Genomic DNA, 21685 nt, shown 5'->3' with positions numbered 1-21685 from the left:
AATTAAGAGAATGCTCTAGAGAATAGAGAAGGATATTGAAATGGGGAGTGAAGGTGGAGGGGGAAGGTGAAGTTGGATAAAGGAGAAGGGAAGAAGTCATTCAAAGGTTAGATGGATCTGTAACCAGAGTGACTACAGGATAACTATATCTAAGAAAAAAGGTGAAGAAAGTGAGAGGCAGAGATGGGTTGGTTAAAGTTGAAAAATAGGTCAACAAAATGCAGTTGTCAGTTTTTCTGAACTCCAGCTATTTTCTATTGAATTCAATCCATATTTTTAGGGACCTCCTAGGTACTAACTGGGTAATCAAAGATAAAAGCAAAAATAGTTCCTTCCTACCACTGCAGTAAAGTTGGTAAATCAGTTAATGACCAATTACTGCACATACTGTATGTGCAGAACACTGTGGTAAGTTCTGGGGATACAAAGTCTTGCTGTCAAAAAGTCTAATGGGGAGATACCATGACAACAATTATATCTATTTGATATATGCAGACTATAATGGGAGTAGTCTCAGAGGGAAGCTTACCACATGGATAGATCACAGAATTTTAGAGTTAAAGGAGGATCTAATCGAATCCACACACTAAAGGGATCTCTGCTATAATACATGCTGGCTAATGGTCATCTAGACTCTGCTGAAATTTCTCCAAGGAGGGTGAACCATTACCTATTGGGGCAAATCATCTTGCTTTTGCATAGCTCTAACTATTAGAAGAGGGAGCTGGTGGCTCTACACTGGGACTGGAGGCAGGAGTTCAAATTAAATCTTGGACACTTTTTGGCTGGGAAAGTTGTTCAATCTCCGATTGTCTGAAAAAATGGATCCATTGGATTCTCTGGAGAAGGAAACAACAAACTACTCCAGTGTGTTTGCTAAGAAAATCTGAAATGAAACCTTTGGAGGGTCAGACATGACTGAAATGACCGAATGCAAATATTAGAAAGTGTTTTCTGAATTAAATCTTAATTTATTTCTTTATTGCTTCTTTAACCAGTTCTCATGTCAGTGACCCAAGGTCTCTCACTCTGGTTGCCCTCCTTTTATAATCTCTAGCTTACTAGATACTCATCTCTCTATTCCTGGAAGCAAAATCCCATTAGCTTTTTTGGCTGCCACATCACTTTACTCAGTTGTATTACATTTGCATTCCACTAAATTCAAAATCTTTTTTTCAGAAGTGCTAACTCTATTTGCCTCTTCCATTTTATTCCTGTGAAGATTATTTTTGTACCCTAGTACAAGATTCTAATTTATTTTTTATTGAATTTCATCTTTTTAGAGTCAACCCAATGCTTTAGCTTGACTTAATTGGCCTCATTTTTTTTTTTGCCACACAGAAATGGGTGGTATTGACATGGAGGACTGACCACTGATCCTATGCAATCTTTTGTAAGATTATTTAAATTCTTTTTACACATGTTTTTGAATGGAGATAGTCCTTTGAGCTATAACCTGACAGAAATTTTGGTGATCCAATTCTTTCCTCACTTTTCTGAATATATGTGCTAGTTGCGCAATGTATAAAGTGTAGGATAAGGAATCATGAAGACAATGAGTTTGAATCCTGCCTCACACATATACTAGCTGTGTGACCTTGGGCAAGTCCTTTAATCTCTCTCTGACTCAATTAATTTGTAAACTTGTAAAATAATAATACTTTTTTCACATGATTATGATAATCAGATGAATTAATATATGTATAACACCTTACAATATATCAAAGCATTATATAAATTTTAGTCATTGTTATTGTCACATGGAATATGATATTCATTATTTTAAGGTTCACGGAGTTTAGAATTAGAAGAATTATTGGAGAATATCCTCATTTTACTGAAAAATAATTGATTCTAAAGGTTATCAGCAGAACCAGGATTTTAATCCAGGTTTTTGGTTTCAAATATAGTGCTCTTTTCCCTATAGCATGTTCTCTTTGTAGCCTCTGTTCAACTTTTTACGTTAGAAATTTCAAAAAGTCAACAAAACAACTCATTAGGAAGTTATTAGTCTGCTATGCAAATAAATGAAAAGGTTTTGTTGAAACAGCTCAGAGGCCTTACCAACCATAGGCATGTATCTTGAAGTTAACATTGCTGCCACCACCTTCCTGCACCCTGGAGCTTTCACTGCGGGAAAATTCAGCCACAAGCTACAGCTGGGTTCACATGAACAGGAGAAGAGGAGCAGTTCATTAACATTCATGGGCTGCTTTGGAATCTTTGGGTGAAAGGCATCAAGGAAGTGCAAAGCATTCTCTATTATTGATGAAATGGCAGGCTTAGTTGCTAATCCACTAACTTTACAGCAGCTACAGGTTTAAATGTCAGTCAAATTGACTCCGATGGCTCTCTTCTAAGGTAGGGAGATTATGTGCAGAGAAGGCTATTGAATGAGCACCATTCATATAGAGTATCAGAAGTATTCAAGGATCTGAAAAAGCTTTTTGCCCATTTTCATATAGGAAAAAAATTGTGAGCCTGCCACCATGATTGTCCTTAGTTTAAGAGAAACAGCTAAGTGACCATACTTTAATTAAAACTTTCTGGCCTTATTAATAAAAAGATTAAATTAGTCTTTTTGGGTCTTTTTAATTGTCGCAATAGTTTGTGGCAATGAATGGACTATAATAATTTCAAATGAGTTTTCAACTGCAGATTTTATCAAATCTACCATAGTAAAGTAGAATCATTTCTACTGGTCAATGAGCCTTTATGATGTATTCTAGAAAAATCTGAGGTAAGTTGTGGGGACCTCAGTGGTAGAGTTGCCTCATAACATCATAAAATGGGAACCACATATTATATTGTAAAATTGAAATTTGAGTATATTGCTTGTATTTTGTTCATTTCTTTTTTCTTTCCATCGTTCCTCTATCTACCTTTCATGAGAACAAATACTATGAATGTATGGTGATAGATGAATTTTGAACAATTTATCCATAGAATTTCAAATTTCAATATAACCTGAAACCTCATAGTAAAACTTTGCGGTGGTGCAGCAAGGTGACATAGTGAAAAGATGTACTAGACTTAGAGTTAGTAAGATCTGAGTTGGACTCAGATAGTTAATGGTGAGTTACTTAACCTTTCTCATTCCTCATCTTTAAAATGGTGGTTAAAATACTACTATTTTCTAGAGTTACTGTGGAGATCAAAAGAGAAATTTTTTTTTCAATAAAATCACAAGACTAAGAGTTGGAGGGGACTTTGGTAGTCATCTAGTGCATTTGATACTTTAAAATGAATGCCCCAAATAATATCCTTGGTCATCCAGTTTCTGCTAGATCTTGAATAAGGGGAAATTGATTACCTCCTGAGCCACTCATTCCATTTTTGAACAGGAGATTTATTGTAGTTACAAGTCAGAATTTGTTTCTTTGTAACTTCTGCCTACTACTCTCTACTGTGCTACTCTACCCTCTGAGGACAAACAGAGCAATTCTAATTTTGTTTATAGACTTTAAAATACTTGAAAATAGCTATTATGTCCCCCTTGAGTCTTCTCTTCCCCAAGCTACACACTTTAATTATTTCAACTGTTCCTTATATGACTCAAGTTTCTTCATGGTTGCACTCTACTAAAAATTCTCTCCAGCTTATCAACATAGTTAGATCATACTTAAAATATGAGCTCATAAGTCTATGAATAAGGGGAACAAGGTGCCTACTTTGTGCCAGACATTGTGTTAAGCAGTTTGCAAATATCTCATTTTATTTTCTCAACAATCTTGGGACAGAGGTGCTATTATGATCTCCATTTTACAGCTGAGGAAACTAAGGCAGATAAAGGTTAAGTGACTTGCCCTTGTCACATAGTAAGTATTTGAGGCTACATTTAACCTCAAGTCTTCCTGAATCCAGGTCCAGGACTCTATCCATTGTGTTATATAGCTGACTGTAAGATGGGATCCAACCAAAGTAGTGGATGGAGGATTCATTTATTCCTAGAAGAATGCCTCTTTTAATCTGAATCAAAAACCACATTTTTAAAATGTAATACTATACTATCAATATACTGAGTTTATAGTGCAATCCGGAGTTCTTTCTAGAAAAACTACTGCTTCACTATGATTCTCCAATTCTGTGATGGTAAATTTCACTTTTTGAATTCATGTTAGACTTTGAATTTTTGGTAATAGAACTTTCTTCTTATAAGAAGAGTTTTCAAATAAATGTTTGAAAAGAATAGTTCTATAGACTTTTGGGATTGAGAATAGCTCTAGAAAAGTAATAAATGCAATTTTATTCAATTCTCCAAATATTTTGAATGCCAACTCAGAATAGTAATTTTAAATACTATTTATTTTAAATACTATAACTTGAGTGATAATATGTTAATTTGGATAATTCTGGAAATGAAACCTAGTGGTTGGGGGTGGGGGGGAACCTGTCCTTCCTTCCTAATATGTCTTAATACAATGTCTAACACAAACCAGGGGTAATCTGAATTTCATTTAACCATCAGAAATGAAAAAAAAATCATTTACTCCATGAAATAAATGGTCAATGACAATAGCTTACAGGAACCTTTAGAGAAAGCAATATAAATGATATTCCTTTTAAAATCTCCACAAATTATTGATTATCTGTCTAAAAGGAGAATGGTAACTGAAAGATTTTCCCCATTTGGAAAGTACTTTCCCCATTTCCATTCATCAGTCAATCTAGTCATTGGTCTATTTATCTTCTATAAATATTGCTTTCTATCCATGTTTAAATCTTTATTTACCTAAAGTGAGGTATGAACTTGAGTAAACCTTTAGTCATTTTAATCGATAGAGATACTCAATTTGGATAGCTTCAAGTAAAAAATTAATTCTCTCCAGTTCCTAATAGTTATTTCATCCCTAAATTAACTAGATACTTGTCTCTGTTTAATATTTTTTCTCTGCCTTATGACAGTCCAATTATGCTAATAGATTTTAATCTAATAAATGGCCTGTGAGGTAAAGACATGACTCTCCCAACCTCATTTTTCACTTTAAGTTAAAAATATTTCAAAATTTATTTGAAAGATATTTAAAAAAGTAGCAGTATTGATAGTTCACCATGGTTCCAGAGAATAATCTCTTTATAATTTAGAATATAGTCTTTGGGAGTTGCTGTGAATGAAAAATTCATTAATGTATTACCAAATTAGGGATGGAAATCTTGAGAAATGCCTAAAAATTATCTGAACTTTACTCAGAACAAAGCAATTTAATATTAACTGTCATTTTCACAACCTTGCCCTCATCTTTCATCCCCATTATCCTGAAAACCCTTCTTGGGTACAAATAATACTTTTATGTACTGATGTACAAAACCTAGGCCCAAAATAGATATTCAAAAATAACTTTTATTTATAAGTGCTTATATTATTTGCACCTTCATTAGGAGAAAAAGTCTGAACATAAATCCTTGTTTTCAAGCTTTTAATTCATTGTGATGTGTGTGTGTGTGTGTGTGTGTGTGTGTGTGTGTGTGTGTGTATGTGTGTGTGCAGAAGGGTATTTAAACCAGGAGAATTAAAGAAACTATGATAATGATTTGTGATATGCCAATTAAAAAGTTTCAAAATGTAATTATATTTTTTCTTCATCCCGAATACTTAAGGGAAAAGTGCATATTCAGAAATACCTTTATCACTCATTACCCTAATATTTAGGCAGAAAACTCATCATTCCACCTATCATCACTCATTGTATCACTATGTTAATCCTTTAATATATTCTATTCCAGTAAAAAGTTCCCCTAAGTCTGATGTAACACTAGCAATATTAAATAATGCTACATATGTAAATTCTCTCTTTAAGGCATCTCAGGGTGTTGGTTTTATGATTTAGGAATCTACAGCACTTTAGTTCAAGTAATTCTGTTTTGACAGAGAGCACACATTGTGTGGCTGCATTGAAGTTTGGCATAGTTTCTGAAAGAAAACTCGAAAAGGAAGAAACCAGGAAATGAATACAATCAAGAATGGGCACTTCATGTAAGCATTCTTGCTATTTGTTTCTTCCTTTCTTTCCATGGAGTGTCTAAATCAAACTGGCATGCAAATCACTGGATCAATTACTTTGTTCTGGCAGATCTGATAGAGATAAATGGGGCTTTGACATCCTCCTGCTTCAGATGGAAATCTCCTTTGAGTGGAGGAAGAAAACATTTGCGACTCTGAATCTTATGGCAATATCTCAGGGTTATGCTTCAGTGCACAAAGATGATGGAATTCAGGATTGGATCTACTAAAGCTGGTTTTCCAGACCATCTTATTTTCCAGATAGCTTTCCTATCATCTCTGGTTGTACTGAGGTTTAGTTGGAGACAAAAAAGTTGGACTTCTCTATCTCCAGCTTTGCATTTCATCTTTATTTTCCCCCCCAAGAGATCATCAAAAATGCCAATGACTATTTTATAATTGTGTTTATTTTTTATACTGGACCTGAGTAAATCTTTAATCATTTTAATTGATTGGGAATCCCTAGTCAGATGGCTTAGTCTTAATGTTATTGCTATTACTATTATTATTACTATGTTCCTGGGTCCTATGAAGAAAAAAGAAAAAAGGCCAAAAACCCTATGAAGGTTTAACATCATTTGCATTGCACAGCATCATAGATTTCCCTTGGGGACACTGAGAGGTCATTTGGCTTGCCCAAATTATGATTGAGAATGCTTGAACTAATTTCCTAATTCCAGGGCTGATTATCTACAAACTATGCTTCTTGTCTGACCATATTTAAATGAGCTGTTGCAGGGGGACTCTTCAATATTTTAGAAAAAAAATTTCACCAATTATTTGTATTTCCTTGGCAAATTATTTAAATCATTTGTAAGCTGAGGCAGTTGTTCTGGGCTAGATGATAGCTAAGGTTTTTGTTTTTGTTTTCCTCCTGGGGCAGTTAGATGGTACAGTGAATAGAGAGCCAGGTCTGGAACTAGGAAGACCTGAGTTCAAATTCAGCCTGAGACAAAGACCATGGACAAGTTACAGCTCTGTTTGCGGTTGTTTTCTCATCAGACAGTCTGTGTTATGTGTTCTAAGTGACCAAGGATATTTAAAGAAGCTGAATAAAAGGAACTACTCTAGTGTCGAAACCAATTTTAAAGTTTTAAAATGAAATCATATTTTAATTACAAATGGGATCACAAAGAGTCAGACATGACTGAATTGACTGAACAACAATGAGGCCACTTCTGGCTCAGAATCTCTGATTCTAAGATCCTTTGTATTTGAGCAAACTAAGAAGAAAGTCAGGTACATAGCAATGGGTACAGACAGAAAAATGACTATAAATGGAATTATATAAAATACATAGATATATGGATATATATATATATATATATATATATATATATATATCCATACATATCATTTAGATAAAAGCTGGATAAAAATTGATAAAATAAAATTTGCCTAGAATGAGTCATGGAAACTTTCTACAGGATCTTTCAAAGAAAATATTTTATCACAATTTTTTATGACCAGCATATATTTGCTTATTGAGGAAAGAATTAGCAACTAGTCTGAATATTTTTTTGGACTCACAATCTTTTTTTTTTATAGAGAATAGAGTTGAAAATAGTTGCTCAAAGTCATTATTCATTTCAAAGGGTTATAACATGCACAATCTATTTTGAGAAAGTAAAAATAATGGAATCCATTATGTTCAAAAGGGTAAGAAGTCAGGCCCCAAATCCAGTCATTACCAGAAGAAAAAAAAGGCGCCTTGTTTATCTTTAGTAAGGATAGCTATCATATACTACTCATACTTGGGTCACATTAATAAATTTGCTAAGATAGTATTGACTTAAACTTTTAATGGAGCAGTTTGACAACATGAAACAATGAAATATAACCATGCTGAATGGCAGGTGGTTATTTTTTAACTCATTAAAAATTCTGAAGCAGGAATATCAAACAATTCAGTTTCAAGATGGAAAATCATTTTTTTTGTCTATAGAGAAAAGATCTGAGTTTGTTGATTTCTCTGATGCTATGATAAGATCAAGAAAAGATGTGGAAAGGAATAAAGTAAAAAAAGAAGAAAGAAATTAATTACTAATTTCTTATGAGTCTTATAAATCACTTTGTCTTGTGAAAGACTGTGTTACATAGTGAAAGTTTGTCTTTTTCAGCAGCAAACAATCTTGTCCCTAAAAAGATTTTCCGTTCGGCCGTTCGGTCTATAGCAATTTATTTTCAGTTAATTTATTCTTATGTTTACACTCTCAGATTTATAATCTTGGCAAGAATATCATGATATTAAAAGGCAAAAGTGAACAACAACAATAAATGTTAAAAGAAACAAAGAATTATTTAATATAAATATAATTCTAGTAGAAATAAATCTAGAGTATATTCTACTTTTAAAGGAACATTTTGCACATTCCTTAGATCACTAAATTTCCACCAAGATTTAGTTTACAAGCTGCTTTGTAAGTCTTCCTGGAGTCCTGACATAACAATGTCTTTCTCTCAAAATTATCATGTAACTATTTTTATATTCATTCATATATCCTCTACACCTATGCATAATACATATATATGGAGAGACAAATAGGTAGGTAGACAGATAAGACAACAGAAGAAAGATAGAAGGATAGAAAGATGGATGGATAGTACAGACAGAGAGAGAGAGAGAGAGAAATCAATTCCTCCTATCATCAAGATCAGAAACTGTTTGTTTCATTTCTGTGTTTGTTTAATCAACATCTAACACCATTTAATAAGTGTCAAATAATTATTTGCACATTGATTGCAGAAGCAAGAGTGCTAGATTCAAATTTAGAAGAGGATTTAGGTTCCAATTTTTCCTCTTCTATTTATAATCTTTACTAACTTTTATTCTCTCTAGTCCTTAGGTTCTTTTTCTGGGAAATGGAAGGTCCGTAAATGAAGACTCTTTGAGCTCAAAATCTATGATCCATAAACAAACTTTTTATTATTATTAATTAAAAATTTGTTTCCAATTACTTACAAAGATGATTTTCAACATTCATCTTTTTTGCAAGTAAGCTTTGGAGTTCCACATTTTTCTACCATCCTTCCTTACTTTCCCTCTCCCCATGACAGGAGCTCTATAAAATAGGTTATACATTTACAATTATGTTTAACTTATTTCTGTATTAATTATATTGTGAAAGAAGAATTAGAACTATGGGAGGGAAATCATGAGAAAGAAAGAAGAAACATGAAAGAAGTTTTAAAAAGTGAATATAGAATGCTTAACCTAAAATTTTAAAGTGGACCATATCTGGGGGTCATGCCTCCCAAAATAATTAATTCTCATTTCTAATCAGATTATATTTGAATTGTGAATGGAATTTCAAAATGAGTCTCCAAATTTAAAATTGTGATTCAATCCAGAAAAGGCAAACCTTTATGAATAGGGTCTTTTGGACAAGTTTTGAGGTAATAAATACACAAATTGTGGTATATTAATATAATAAGCACTGTATTAATATATTATATAAAATTAATATACACCAAATTCATCAGTTTAGTATAAGAATATATAATAGTTAATGTATGTTATATAAAATATTTACTATATGACATATATATGATGTTCATATTTCTATATGCATAATATGTGCTATGAGAAATGAGGAAATTATTATTTCTAAGAAACAAGGAAAGGTATGAATCAGTACAGAATGAAGTAAGCAGAGCCAGAAAAACAATTTATTACTGTTATACCAGCATTATTAAAAATGAACAGTTTGATAGACTTATATAAACTGATGGAAGAATAAAATGAGCAAAACCAGGAGAACATTTATAAAGTAACAATCCCGTGAGGACAAACAACTCTGAAAACTGTCAGAATTCTGATTAATGCAATGACTCCAGATTCAGGATTCCAGAGGAACAATGAAATATGTTAGCCACTTTCTGATAGAGAAGTGATGAATTTAGGTTACACAATGATAGCTCTCTCTCTCTCTCTCTCTCTCTCTCTCTCTCTCTCTCTATATATATATATATATATGTATATGTATCTATACTATTTATATCTATACATCTAACATGGCTTTGTTTTGCTTGATCATGTGTATTTGTTATAAGAATTTTTTTTTCTTGGACAGGAAAAGAAAACATTTCTATTAATAAAAAAACCTAATATTTTAACAAATAAATATAAGAACACTTTTAATCTGGTTTATCTACTTCTACATGTTAAAACATTGCTAATATATGTCATTAGAAACTAGTCATTCAAAAAGCAAGGTACCATCATTTCTATTAGGACCAATCAGACATAGACCACTTATAAAGCCTAAACTACCAGGTAAAAGGGAAAAATACAATTAAACAAATGATTATTGTTTTACAAAATATTTGAAAATGCTCCATGACAATTCTACTGCATGTCAGGGAACTGAACTTTCTGATTTTTTTAAAAAACATGAACTTAGTCTTCTTGCTTGATGATGAATATAGACATAACCTTACCCTGCTCTTTAAATATATGTATATATGTATATAAATATATACCTGTTAAACCTGTTAATGCTTTACAAATGTCAATTAATTTGTGGCAAATTCAAGTAGAAATTCTCCCCTCAGCAAAGAGATTCTGAATCTGAACACTTTTTTTCAATATAGAAGAACATGACTGTACTACTGCAAAACAATTTTTTTTATTGGAATACCTTTTTAAATTTGTTGAATTTGTGAGGTTGTTTGTTCCTAAATGCTTTGGATTAAATCTGGCAGCTCTCCAGATAGCCCACATCATAAAATTCTAATTTTATTTTATTATAATCCACTTGTAATTAGCTTTGTAAAACATCAGATCCAAGGCAGTTGAACCATAGATCAATCTGGAATTGTTTCTTTATGAATGGGGGCAGCAATTAACAAAAAAAGAACTTCCCCCAGGCATGGCTTTTGGGAGTTCAAGAAGAGAAGCAGTTTCCCAATATGTCATGTTTTTGTTCAAGTTTCCTTAAGATAGAACAGTTCTTTGTTATGCTACATTTCCTGGCTGTTACAGAAGGAGCAGTTGACCTTCAAGGCCCCTTTCAGCTCAAAGATTCCATGTAAAAGGAAATATGGGAGAGATTCATTGTTAGAGACTTTTAAATTCAAAATATACAAAACCTAATATAGTGCAAGCAATGAACTGCTTGCACTATAAGAAATGAACAACCTGCTCCAGGTTTTAAAATTTTATCTAATTCTTTGATATTTGGAAATGATCCATGACAATTCTACTGCATGTCATAGAATTGAACTTTCTGGAAAACAATTAAAATTTTTATTTCAATAGCAAAATATATTTTAAACAGCAGGAAATATGCCTAATGAATATCTGTAGTACATTCCATATGATCTCTTTATTGCCCCAAAGAGATCAGTTGACTTTGTTGCCTTTTAAGGCATTCTGAAAAGGATTCCTCAAAGATAGATATCTTTGAAGACTCCAGATTATATGATTAGTAGAGATGGAATGCTTCAGAGCTTCTTTCATTTTCAGCTAAAGACCCTTCTTTTCCAAGATGTCTTTCCCATTCCTCCTTAGGGCTATCTCCAGTTGTCATGATTCTTATCTGACCACTGGACCCAAATGGCTCTGGAGGAGAAAATGAGACTGATGATTTAGCATAGCACCCCTCCCTCAAATCCAATTCATGTGTTTGTCATGGTGTCACCTCTGGGGTCTTCTTCAAGAATGAAGGAGGGCTAGGTGGTACAGTGGATAGAGTACCAGCCCTGGAGTCAGGAGTACCTGAGTTTAAATCTGGCCTCAGACACTTAATGATCACCTAGCTGTGTGGCCTTGGGCAAACCACTTAATCTCATTGCCTTGCAAAAGCAAACAAAAAAAAGAGAATGAAAGACAAACATCAACAACCACAATCTTAATGTATCTTCCCTCTGAGACTACTCCAATTTTATTCTGTCTATATTTTATTTTTATGTAGTTCTTTGTGAACTTCCTGCAGGCAGGAACTGTTTTTCCTCCCTTTTGTTTTATCCCTAACCCTAACCCAGTTTCTGGCACATAATAGACAATAAAAACTAGGTAACTGACCAGGCAACCTTTCTAGATGCAAATTAGTCTATCCAGGAGGAGCTAAAATGAATTTAAAGTGATTTGCAAGCAAACTGCAGTATAATTCCAAAGAACTCTAATCCCATTCTTCTCACAGTAAAAGTTCTGTGCAATATCCATGTTCCTCTACATTTATATATATATTATTCTTGAAAAAAACTACATGAAAAGTCATTTGAATTGTTTGGATTTGTTATTTCTAGTTGTAAAATTTCTGATGTCAATTTATTTTGTCATTAAGTGACTGTGTTTTGCTAAGCCCCATGTGTGAAGGGTTGCTTGCAAAGTTGAAGAAATGGACTAGGGTCCACCTTAGAGAGCATAAGCTCCTGGAGGGCACAGAAAGTTTCATTTTACCCTCTTTATCCCAGGAACCTAGAAAACTAAATGGGGGCAGTGGATAGAGTGCCAGGGCTGAAGTCAAAAAGACTCATCTTCCTGATTGCAAATCTGGCCTCAGATATTTACAAGCATACCCTAGACTGACCCTGGGCAAAGTCACTCAATCCTGTTTGCCTCATTTTCCTCATTTGTCAAGGGGATTGGAGTAGGATATAATAAACTATCCCTGTGTCTTTGCCATGAAAATCCCAAACAAGGTCATGAACTGAACTGATAACAACAATACACCCCAAAAAATCATACCAGCTCATATTCTATAATGGAATTGACCAAGTACCTTATGGCTTATCCAGATCTTTCCATAAAATAACGAAGAAAAGAGGAAATTGTGGTTCAGGGGAGTTAAGTAATTTGACCTTGGTCAAATAAGTCACAGTGACAGAATTGAGACTCCAAGTAGGATACCAAGTATAGTGTTGTAGAAGGAAGAAAATATTGTAGGGGGCACAGGTCAGACTCAGATATAATTGTAGAATTATAGGCTTAGAGCCAGAGGGGCATTAGAGAATATCCAGTCTAATATTGTCATTTTATTGATGGTCAAAAGGTCATACAGGTAGTTTCAAGGGCCAGACTTGAACTTTGATCTTATAATTCCAAAGGCTACAGTGTTATTTCTGTCTCACTACCCATCTTAGGGATGAGTTGGAATTGAGGTTGGGGGTAGGGAAGAAAGTTTTGGTCATCCAAAGGAAAATGAAGGAGCTCTAGGAATCTGAGATTAGCAAAAGGAAAGATATGGTAGGCATTCAGCTCCAAGTCTTACTATCTAATTCCTGCCCACAGAACTGTTGCTAAATGTATGAAATATGGCAACTCCTATGGCCTTTGAAATTTCGCTTTAACAGATGCAATCTGATTTATCACAAAATAAAGTTATGTAGCATGGAAAATGCATGATAATAAGTAAAAAAGTATCCCCAAAGTCCTACCTTAAGATATAGGAAATAATATTATCAAGTGATCTTTGCAGTCCTTTCTTGCATGTGGTAACTTAGAGGGTCTAGCTAACCTTGTCGACCTTCATTCTTAGCTCTATCTTTTTTCCACATTTTTTTAATTAAAGATTTTATTTATTTTGAGTTTTACAATTTTTCCCCCATCTCACTTCCCTCCCCTCTACAGAAAGGAATTTGTCAGTCTTTACATTGTTTCCATATTGTACATTGATCCAAATTGAGTGTGATGAGAGAGAAATCATATCCTTAAAGAAGAAACATAAAGTATAAGAGATAACAAGATCAGACAATAAGATAGCAGGTTTTTTTTCTAAATTAAAGGGAATAGTCCTTGAACTTTGTTTAAAATCCACGGTTCTTTATCTGGATACAGATGGTATTCTCCATTGCAGACATTAGCTCTATCTTTATTATAGGAAAAGTTAGATCAGTTTCCCTCTTTATTTTTAGTATAACACAACATAATTTGCATGAAATTTTCTTTTCCAGTGGAAATGTTTGATATATCCCTAATGAATAAAATGGAAGATATGTGGCCTCCAATATTTTTTTAAATCTGAATTAGTTAAGATTGGTCAGATAGTCAAGAAAAAATTAACAAATCATACTAGGTCCCTGGTTTCAAAAAGCAATCTGTGCATGAAAAGAACTATGCATTCTGATATGTGTCCTAACAAATTACCTACCCTCCTTCTTCTGAATATTTATGTCCGAATGCCAGGATGTCAGATGCCCGTCCACTTCCATCACAGACGACAACAGGAACTGGAGGAGTGTCTCGAAGGTATTCCAAAACAATAGAGATTACATTTGGTCCTCCTTCCACAATAAGGGCCACAACGGGAACTCCTTGGCCGATTCCTGTATTAAAAAAAGGAAAAGACGAGGAGAAAAAAAAAGAACACAAACCCCACACATCAAAAGAAAAGGAGAGAAAACAAACAAACAAAAATATAAACTGCAGTTACTAAATTTGGGAAGGGCCCAGCATCTGAAGAGATAAACTACTAGGGAAACATTTTTAAAACTGGCTCTTTAGCTGGCACCAGAATTTTCCACACCAGAGAGACCAGGAGGCTTAGCTTAGGTGTCAGTTAAGAAATAACAATATGTTTTTCTACAGATGTGAATGACTATTGAGGAGAGATTTGTGGTCCTTTTATAAAGCACTAGTCTAGTGGCAAAAAGGGGGAAAAAATCATAACCCAAGATACTGTCCTTAAAATAAAATTTCATTTTCAACCTCTGAGATCAGCTATTAAAAGACCCTTATTTTACAGATAAGCAAATCAAGGTCCTGATTGATGATAGGGCAGCTATGTGGCTCATTGGATAGAGTGTTGGGCTTGGAGTCAAGAAGATGAGGGTTCAAGTCTGGCCTGATACATACTGGCTGTGTAATTCTGGGTAAGTCACTTAACTTCTGTTGCCTGTTTCCTCATTTGTAAAACTTGGGATAATAATAGCAATCTACCTACCCAGGGTTATTGTGAGGATCAAATGATATAACTGTCAAGCACTGAGCATAAAATCTAGCATATAACATCACTGTGTAAAAGTTTTTATTATCATTCTTATCCAATAAACAGTCTTGCCTTGAATCAGAATAGGGCATAAACAACAGAGCATTAAATTGAACCCAGGTGTTTTGGTTTTTACAAGGCAGTGGGGTTAAGTGACTTGCCCAAGGTCATGCAGCTAGGCAATTATTATTAAGTGTCTGAGTCTGGATTTGAACTCAGATCCTCCTGACTCCAGGGCTGGTGCTCTATCCACCACATCACCTAGCTGCTCCTAAACCCAGGTCTTTTAATTTTGAATCCCATGCCCTTTCCATATCACATTGCTCATACAATCTTGGATAAGTCATTTAGATGTTATACATTTCATTTTTCCTTAATATAAAATGGGATATTAATTCCTATCCTGCACCAAATATACCTCTGTATAATATGAGATAATGAAGGAATAGCTATTTTAAAAAAAACAAAAACCAAACAGCACATATTGTACTTGGTTATCCTGAATAGTCCAGTCAACAAGTACTTCAAGAAATATTAAAAATGTCAGACTGCTTGTTAAATACTGGGGATATAAGGTAATGGGAAGACATTGTCCCTGATTGCAAAACACTCACATTTTAATGGAAAAGATAAGCATAATTATTATGAAACAAATAGAAAATTGATGTAATCTCAGAGAGAGAAACCTAGAGGCAAAGGGGGATTGGAAAAGGATGACTGCAGAAAGTAGACATAATCTCAAAGGAACTAAAAATTGTCATTGAGAAGAAAGTATTTCAGATAGGTGGAAAGAATGTGCAGGTTTGGGAGGAGTATTGTGGGCGAAGAAGCAGTAAACCACTAAAGTGACATTGTAGAATGCATAGAATACAGAATGGTATAAAAAGAATGGAAAGGTAGGAAGATCCAGGTTATGAAGGGTTTTAAATGGCAAAAAGGATTTTATCTTTCATCCTGATTATAAGGAGCTACTGCAGCTTGGTGAATAGGGAGATGACATGTAGAAACCAGAACTTTTAGAAAATCACTTTGACAGCCAAAGCAAGAATGGATTGCATTGGGACGAGACTTAGAAGAATACTATAATACAGTCCAGGTCAAAGCTGATCAGGGCCTGCACTAGGATGGTGGTTGTGTAAAAAGAGAGAAAATTATATGTAGGTGAAAGATGTTACAGAGTTAGAAAGAGTAAGATTTGAATTGGAAGTGAGATGAGTAAGAATTGGGAGTAAACAAAGACACCATGTTTTTGAGCTTGGGTGATTGGGAGGATGGTGGTGGTACCTTGGAGAGTAACTGGAAAGTTGGGAAGAGAGGTGGGTTTAGAAGAAGAAAAGAAAATGATTTCTGTTTTGGATATGTTGAGCTTGAGATGGAAGTCAGGAGAGAGATTAGGACTGAATATACAGATCTGGGAATCAGTTGCATTAAAGTAATAAATGAACCTATGGTAATACAAAGGTCAACAGTTGATAAAGTATAGCGGAAGAAGAAAGATCCCTGAGGACACTTGTAATTGAGGGCTTGACATGGATGAAGTTTCGGTGAAGGAGAATGAGTAGTGGTTACTACATAGTGAGGAGGAGAGAATGGTATCATAAAAAAACTATAGACATGAATGTATATATATATATATATATATATATATATATACATATATATATATATATGTATATATATACATATATATATATATATGTATATATATATATATATATATATATATATATATACTGAAGGATATGGTGATCAACAGTGCCAAAGGCTTTAGAGAAGTCAAGAAAGATGTGGTCTGAAAAAAAAGGTAATTAGATTTGGCAATTAAGAGAGTTTTGGTAACTTTGGAGAGGTTAATTTCATTTGAATGGTGATTCATATATTTTAATTATAATCCTCAATTTTAAATTGAAGAAACTAAAGCAGAAAGAGGCGAAATGACTTTCCCAGGGTCCCACAAGCTATTAAGTGTCTAAAACCAGATTTGTACTCACATCCTTCTAACTCCAGGTCCATTGCTATATCCACGCTGCCACCTATCTGTCTCATAATTTAATGACTATTACTAATAAAATGAGAAAGAAGCAAATTTTATTTTAAATTAAATTAAACATGCTGAGAAACAGCATGTTGTAGTGAATGCCAAAAGATTCAAGAATCTAAAGCTAGAAGGAACCTCAGAGGATATCTGGTCCAAGTCCCTTATATGAGAAAACTGGGGTCCAGAGAAGTTCTATGATTCTTGCACGATTTTATAGGTAGTAAATATGGACTGGTCCTTGAGTCAGGAAGATCTAGGTTCAAGTTTAACTTCAGTGCATATTGAACACATGCTAGCTATGTGAACATGTCTCTATGTGAACTCTTGTAAACCTCTAAGATGAGAAGGTCACTAATTTCTCCTGGTAGCTGGAATTCTCAAACTAGGAATGACTACATTGATGAAATCACAGAGTTACTCTCCACCCCAGTCCCAATCCCCATTGCCCCTGCATATTTGACTTGATTGCTTTTTCTTCAGTTTCAGTTCACACATAGAATTCTTTCTTACTGAAATGTCTGAAAAACATTAAGTACAAAAAAGGCAGGAGAGAGACGACTTTTATTTGGCATGCAAAAATGGGTAGATAAAAAATAATCACAACACTATTAATGAATATCCTATAAGATGAAATAGTTTTTTTCCTTATTTGTCTACTCAATTTTAGAAATGAAAAAATTGTTATTATTGTCTTGTTCCAAGGACTGATAAGTCTCTACCTTAGAAAATAATAGATTTTTTTTTTATTTTGAAGAATGGAATGTTAAATGTGGCTCCCTGCTATAGTACCAAGAAATAAGAATGCGTAATATGTGCATATCAGTTTTAGTTTCAAAGTACTAAGACTTTACTCTTTCAGTGCTGAAAGATAAAGTTTCCAGTATTTTGTTCTTCAAGTCAACATTTCTCAAGGGGTGATGAAATGATGGTTTTTCACTGGTCTTTGGGTATAGTACTAAATTTAAATCAAACCAAAATAGTGCTGTGTTGGTTCTTTTTTTCCCTCTGCATAAAAGACTGATCCCACTCATCTAATGTTCCTTTTCTGGACCTAAGAGGGTTTCTTCCAATGACATTTCCTTGACCCTGTTAAAAATTTTCCAGCTACATTCTTCCTCTCTAGATTTCATCCTCTTCTCTGACTTCAATTGTCATCTCTGTATAGATGATTACTAACTCTATAGATCTTTCCACTTTTTATTAGTTCCACTCCTAATTTGCAATAACTATTCAATAACTATGTGAATATGTGTTCACTAGAGTCCTGATCCATACTTTACTCACTTGTAAAAGAATATAGTTGGACTGAAAGTCCTTCCTAGTCACATACTACCTTGCATCATACTATGTTTTTGTTCACATTGTATCCTTTTGGCAGTATGTAAACTCCTATATAGCAGAACCTGCTGTTTTACATTCTGGCACTAATAGAAACTAGAATAATAACCTGATCATGGCAGATATTTAAATAATCATTGCTGAATTGAAAAAAAAATTAAAGAAAACTTCTGCAAATGGCATTTTAAATTATAGTTATAATGAGTGCCAGGGGAAAATTTTCCATTTTTTTGTTTGTTTCTCTCTCTCTCTCTCTCTCTCTCTCTCTCTCTCTCTCTCTCTCTCTCTTTCTTCAATGGAAGGAAAGGTGATGCTTTACTTTGATAGTATTTTTAGCAAGGAAAGAGATATTTCTTCCCCTTCAAGTTATTGTGATGGATTTTGGTGTTGAGGTCATTTTTAGCTATGTCTGATTTTTCCAAACCCTTTGGAGATTTCGTGGTCAAAATACTGGAGTGACTTACCATTTCTTTCATCATTTCATTTTACAGATGGGGAAATAAAGCAGAAAGGATTAAGGGATTTGCCCAAGGTCAGATAACTAGTAAATTTCTGAGGCAGATTTGAACTCACAAAAAAATGGATCTTCCTGATTCCAGATGCAGTCCTCTATCCACTGCACCTTCTAGTTTCAAGGTTTGTTATTATATGAAAACTACCTTGATGATTAATCATTCAAAATATTATTATGACAATCTACTTCTTTTAGAGGAAGATTTGAAAAATTGCAATGTTGCCAATAAAAATATCAAAATCTGCTCATTTTCAGTGCTGAAAGTTGGACCAATATAAGGGTTTTCCCAACTGTATTCTCTCATTTGATCATTGTATGTTGGGGAGTATAAAATCCCTATTATATATAAAACACTGTGCTAGCTCCAGAAGGGGATAGAAAGATAAACAAGTCATGATCTCTGTCATCTAGGAGTTTATAATCTTATTGAGAAGTTTATAGAGTTGTTTGTAAGGAGAAGGAAAAAAATAGAAAGCAAGAATTGATTTAGACAGTACACATGAAGCCACATCTGAGAATAATGCAACTTTTGCAAAGTTGGCTTAGTCAGGAATAAGAATCTCCATCTTCTTTTTTCCGGATAATCTTAAACAGTGAAAGGTTAAATGATTCCAAAAAGCTTGTCTCGCTCTGTTATTTTGTCAGAATAACTCCCTTCCTTGTGGTACAAAGCACTAATTTGAATGACATATTTTAATTAAATGTTTTACTTGGGATGAGGGCCAATACAGACATTAAGAAATTACCAGTTGATTTTCTGCCAATGTATTTGTCACCATGATTTCCTGAAATATGGAAATTTTCTTTGGTTGAACAGATTGCTTATGCTGTAGTTGGAACTGGTTATTAACATAGGCAAGACAACCCAATCAATCATTTTTTTTGGACTTAATGTTTTTCATCTCATAGACATACCCTCAACAAGTCTGTAGTGTTTTTTATATGAGCAAAGAAAAGCTAAAGCTCATACTGCCTCCCCCTCTCCCCACCTTAACTTATGAATTTTTCTTTTCTGAATTTCTTATTCCTTACTATTATTTATAACATGAAAATTTCTTTCAATCAGCAATAGTTATCTTTGACAAACTAGAGTACTCTCCTGCAAGAGTGAATGAGATGTTGAGGGTTGAGATGTTGAGTACAGATGATCAATCAGTCAATAGGCATTTATTAAGCAACTTTTATTTGTTAGGCACTGTGCTAAGAGATAGAGATGCAAAGAAAGGCAAAAGATAATCTCTGATTCCAAGGAATTGATACTATATTTACACTATATTCAGGCTAAATTAGATATAATACAGAGAGTAGAAATGAGACTTAAGGGAGGACAGGAAAGATTTCCTGCAGAAGTGGGGATTTTAGCTGGGAATTGAAAGAAGCCAGTAAAGTCAAAAGATGGAGATGAGGAAGAAGAATATTCTAGGCATGTCTTCTTGATGCAGTCATCTGAGAGGTATTCCTTATAATAAGGATGTCAATGTATGAAGAGGAAAAAGACACTGGGAATATTTAAGCTGGGGAATAAATGATTTGAGGGAATATGAGACCTGTCTTCAAGTATCTGTAGCTTTATTACACAAAAAAATGATTCTGACTTATTGCCTTTGTCCTCAAAAAGCACTGGATAAATGATAGAAGCTGAAACAAGGTAGACTTAAACTAGATGAGAGGAAAATCTTCTCAAAACTGAGAGCTATACAAGCATGAAATATGTTGATAAGATGAGTGGAGGGTAGAGGATAGTGATTTTTCTATGATTGTACATCTTAACCTCTGAGCTACTTTGCACAAAAACTCTATGATTCTAACTTCATAAGGCTTTCATGGCTTAAAATTAGAATAACTGTGAGATAAGAGATTGTTTGCATGTTAAATTTGTCATTAGAAGCCCAGCACTAGCTTATTGCTAAAATTATAATTAAACTATTATTATGTAGTATTAATTTTATATATTTATTATACTATGTGATTATAGTTATAATTATACTATAATAAAAATCATACTATGTTAATGAGCATTGTAGGATGAAGCATTATTAGTTTCTTCTTTTGAAATAAGAACTGTTAGTACCAAATGCCTATATATATGTATATATATATATATGTATAGCCATATATATTTTATTATGTTCAGAGACAAATTATTTCATAATTGGTAATACTTTGTTTCTGTGATTTATTTATGTATAAAGAATCCTAGTGTGGGCATTTTCTCTACCAATGCATGTGGGCAAACCAAAAGATTATATTCTTAAGAGATTTACTTAGAGTAGTGAGAGATTAAGTAATAACTAAGAAAACTTTGGGGATATCTATGAGAAGGGTGATTTTGTCATTCTATGGCATTTTGTGGGAGAATAATTTCTTGATGCATCATTAGAATTCTGGATTTTGACATGGAAGAGACCTCAATAGTTATCATTTATGAAATTACTCATCTTAAATTGAAGAAACTGAGGTATAGATTTGCCCTACAAATGTTAATTGCATAGAAAAGATATTTGAATTAGTTCACTGACTCAAAAGCTAATGCTGTTACCTCTATACAAAGCTTCCTTCTCAATTGTATAAGGGTTTTTTTTTTTGTTGTTGTTGTAGAACTACTGCTGAATGGGAGGTGTTTTTGGCTTTTTAGAAAATGTCCAGTATAATGGTTAAGCTAATTTTTCCCAAGGTGATACAATTTGTAAAGGTGGAAATCATTTTCTAAAATACCTTTTGTTGCCTAAGATCTCAGAAAATTCTCCCAAAGGAATGGGAATAGAAAATATTCTGTAGCCTTCATTGATTTAGAATAAAGAACATAAGATCAAATATTTTGAACAGTGAAAGGTCATAGGGATAACCTAGTATGACTCCCTAAT

The 21685-nt window shown here is 33.6% G+C and overlaps 1 protein-coding gene across 3 annotated transcripts in view; it reads right to left on the bottom strand.

Moving 5' to 3' along the window:
- The window catches only part of TRPM3 (transient receptor potential cation channel subfamily M member 3), a 385211-nt gene that overhangs the window by 248626 nt on the left and 114900 nt on the right, over nucleotides 1-21685 (bottom strand). For all 3 annotated transcript variants that reach the window (XM_074206394.1, XM_074206395.1, XM_074206392.1), the window contains exon 5: nucleotides 14095-14269. In XM_074206394.1, the coding sequence (XP_074062495.1) occupies nucleotides 14095-14269 (175 nt within the window). The remainder of the gene's footprint in view (nucleotides 1-14094; nucleotides 14270-21685) is intronic.

Source organism: Macrotis lagotis, chromosome X (assembly GCF_037893015.1).
Source record: "Macrotis lagotis isolate mMagLag1 chromosome X, bilby.v1.9.chrom.fasta, whole genome shotgun sequence".
Classification (NCBI taxonomy): Eukaryota; Metazoa; Chordata; class Mammalia; order Peramelemorphia; family Peramelidae; genus Macrotis; species Macrotis lagotis.
The sequence above is the reverse complement of the archived record's forward strand: the minus strand, read 5'-3'. Positions and strand labels throughout refer to the sequence as shown.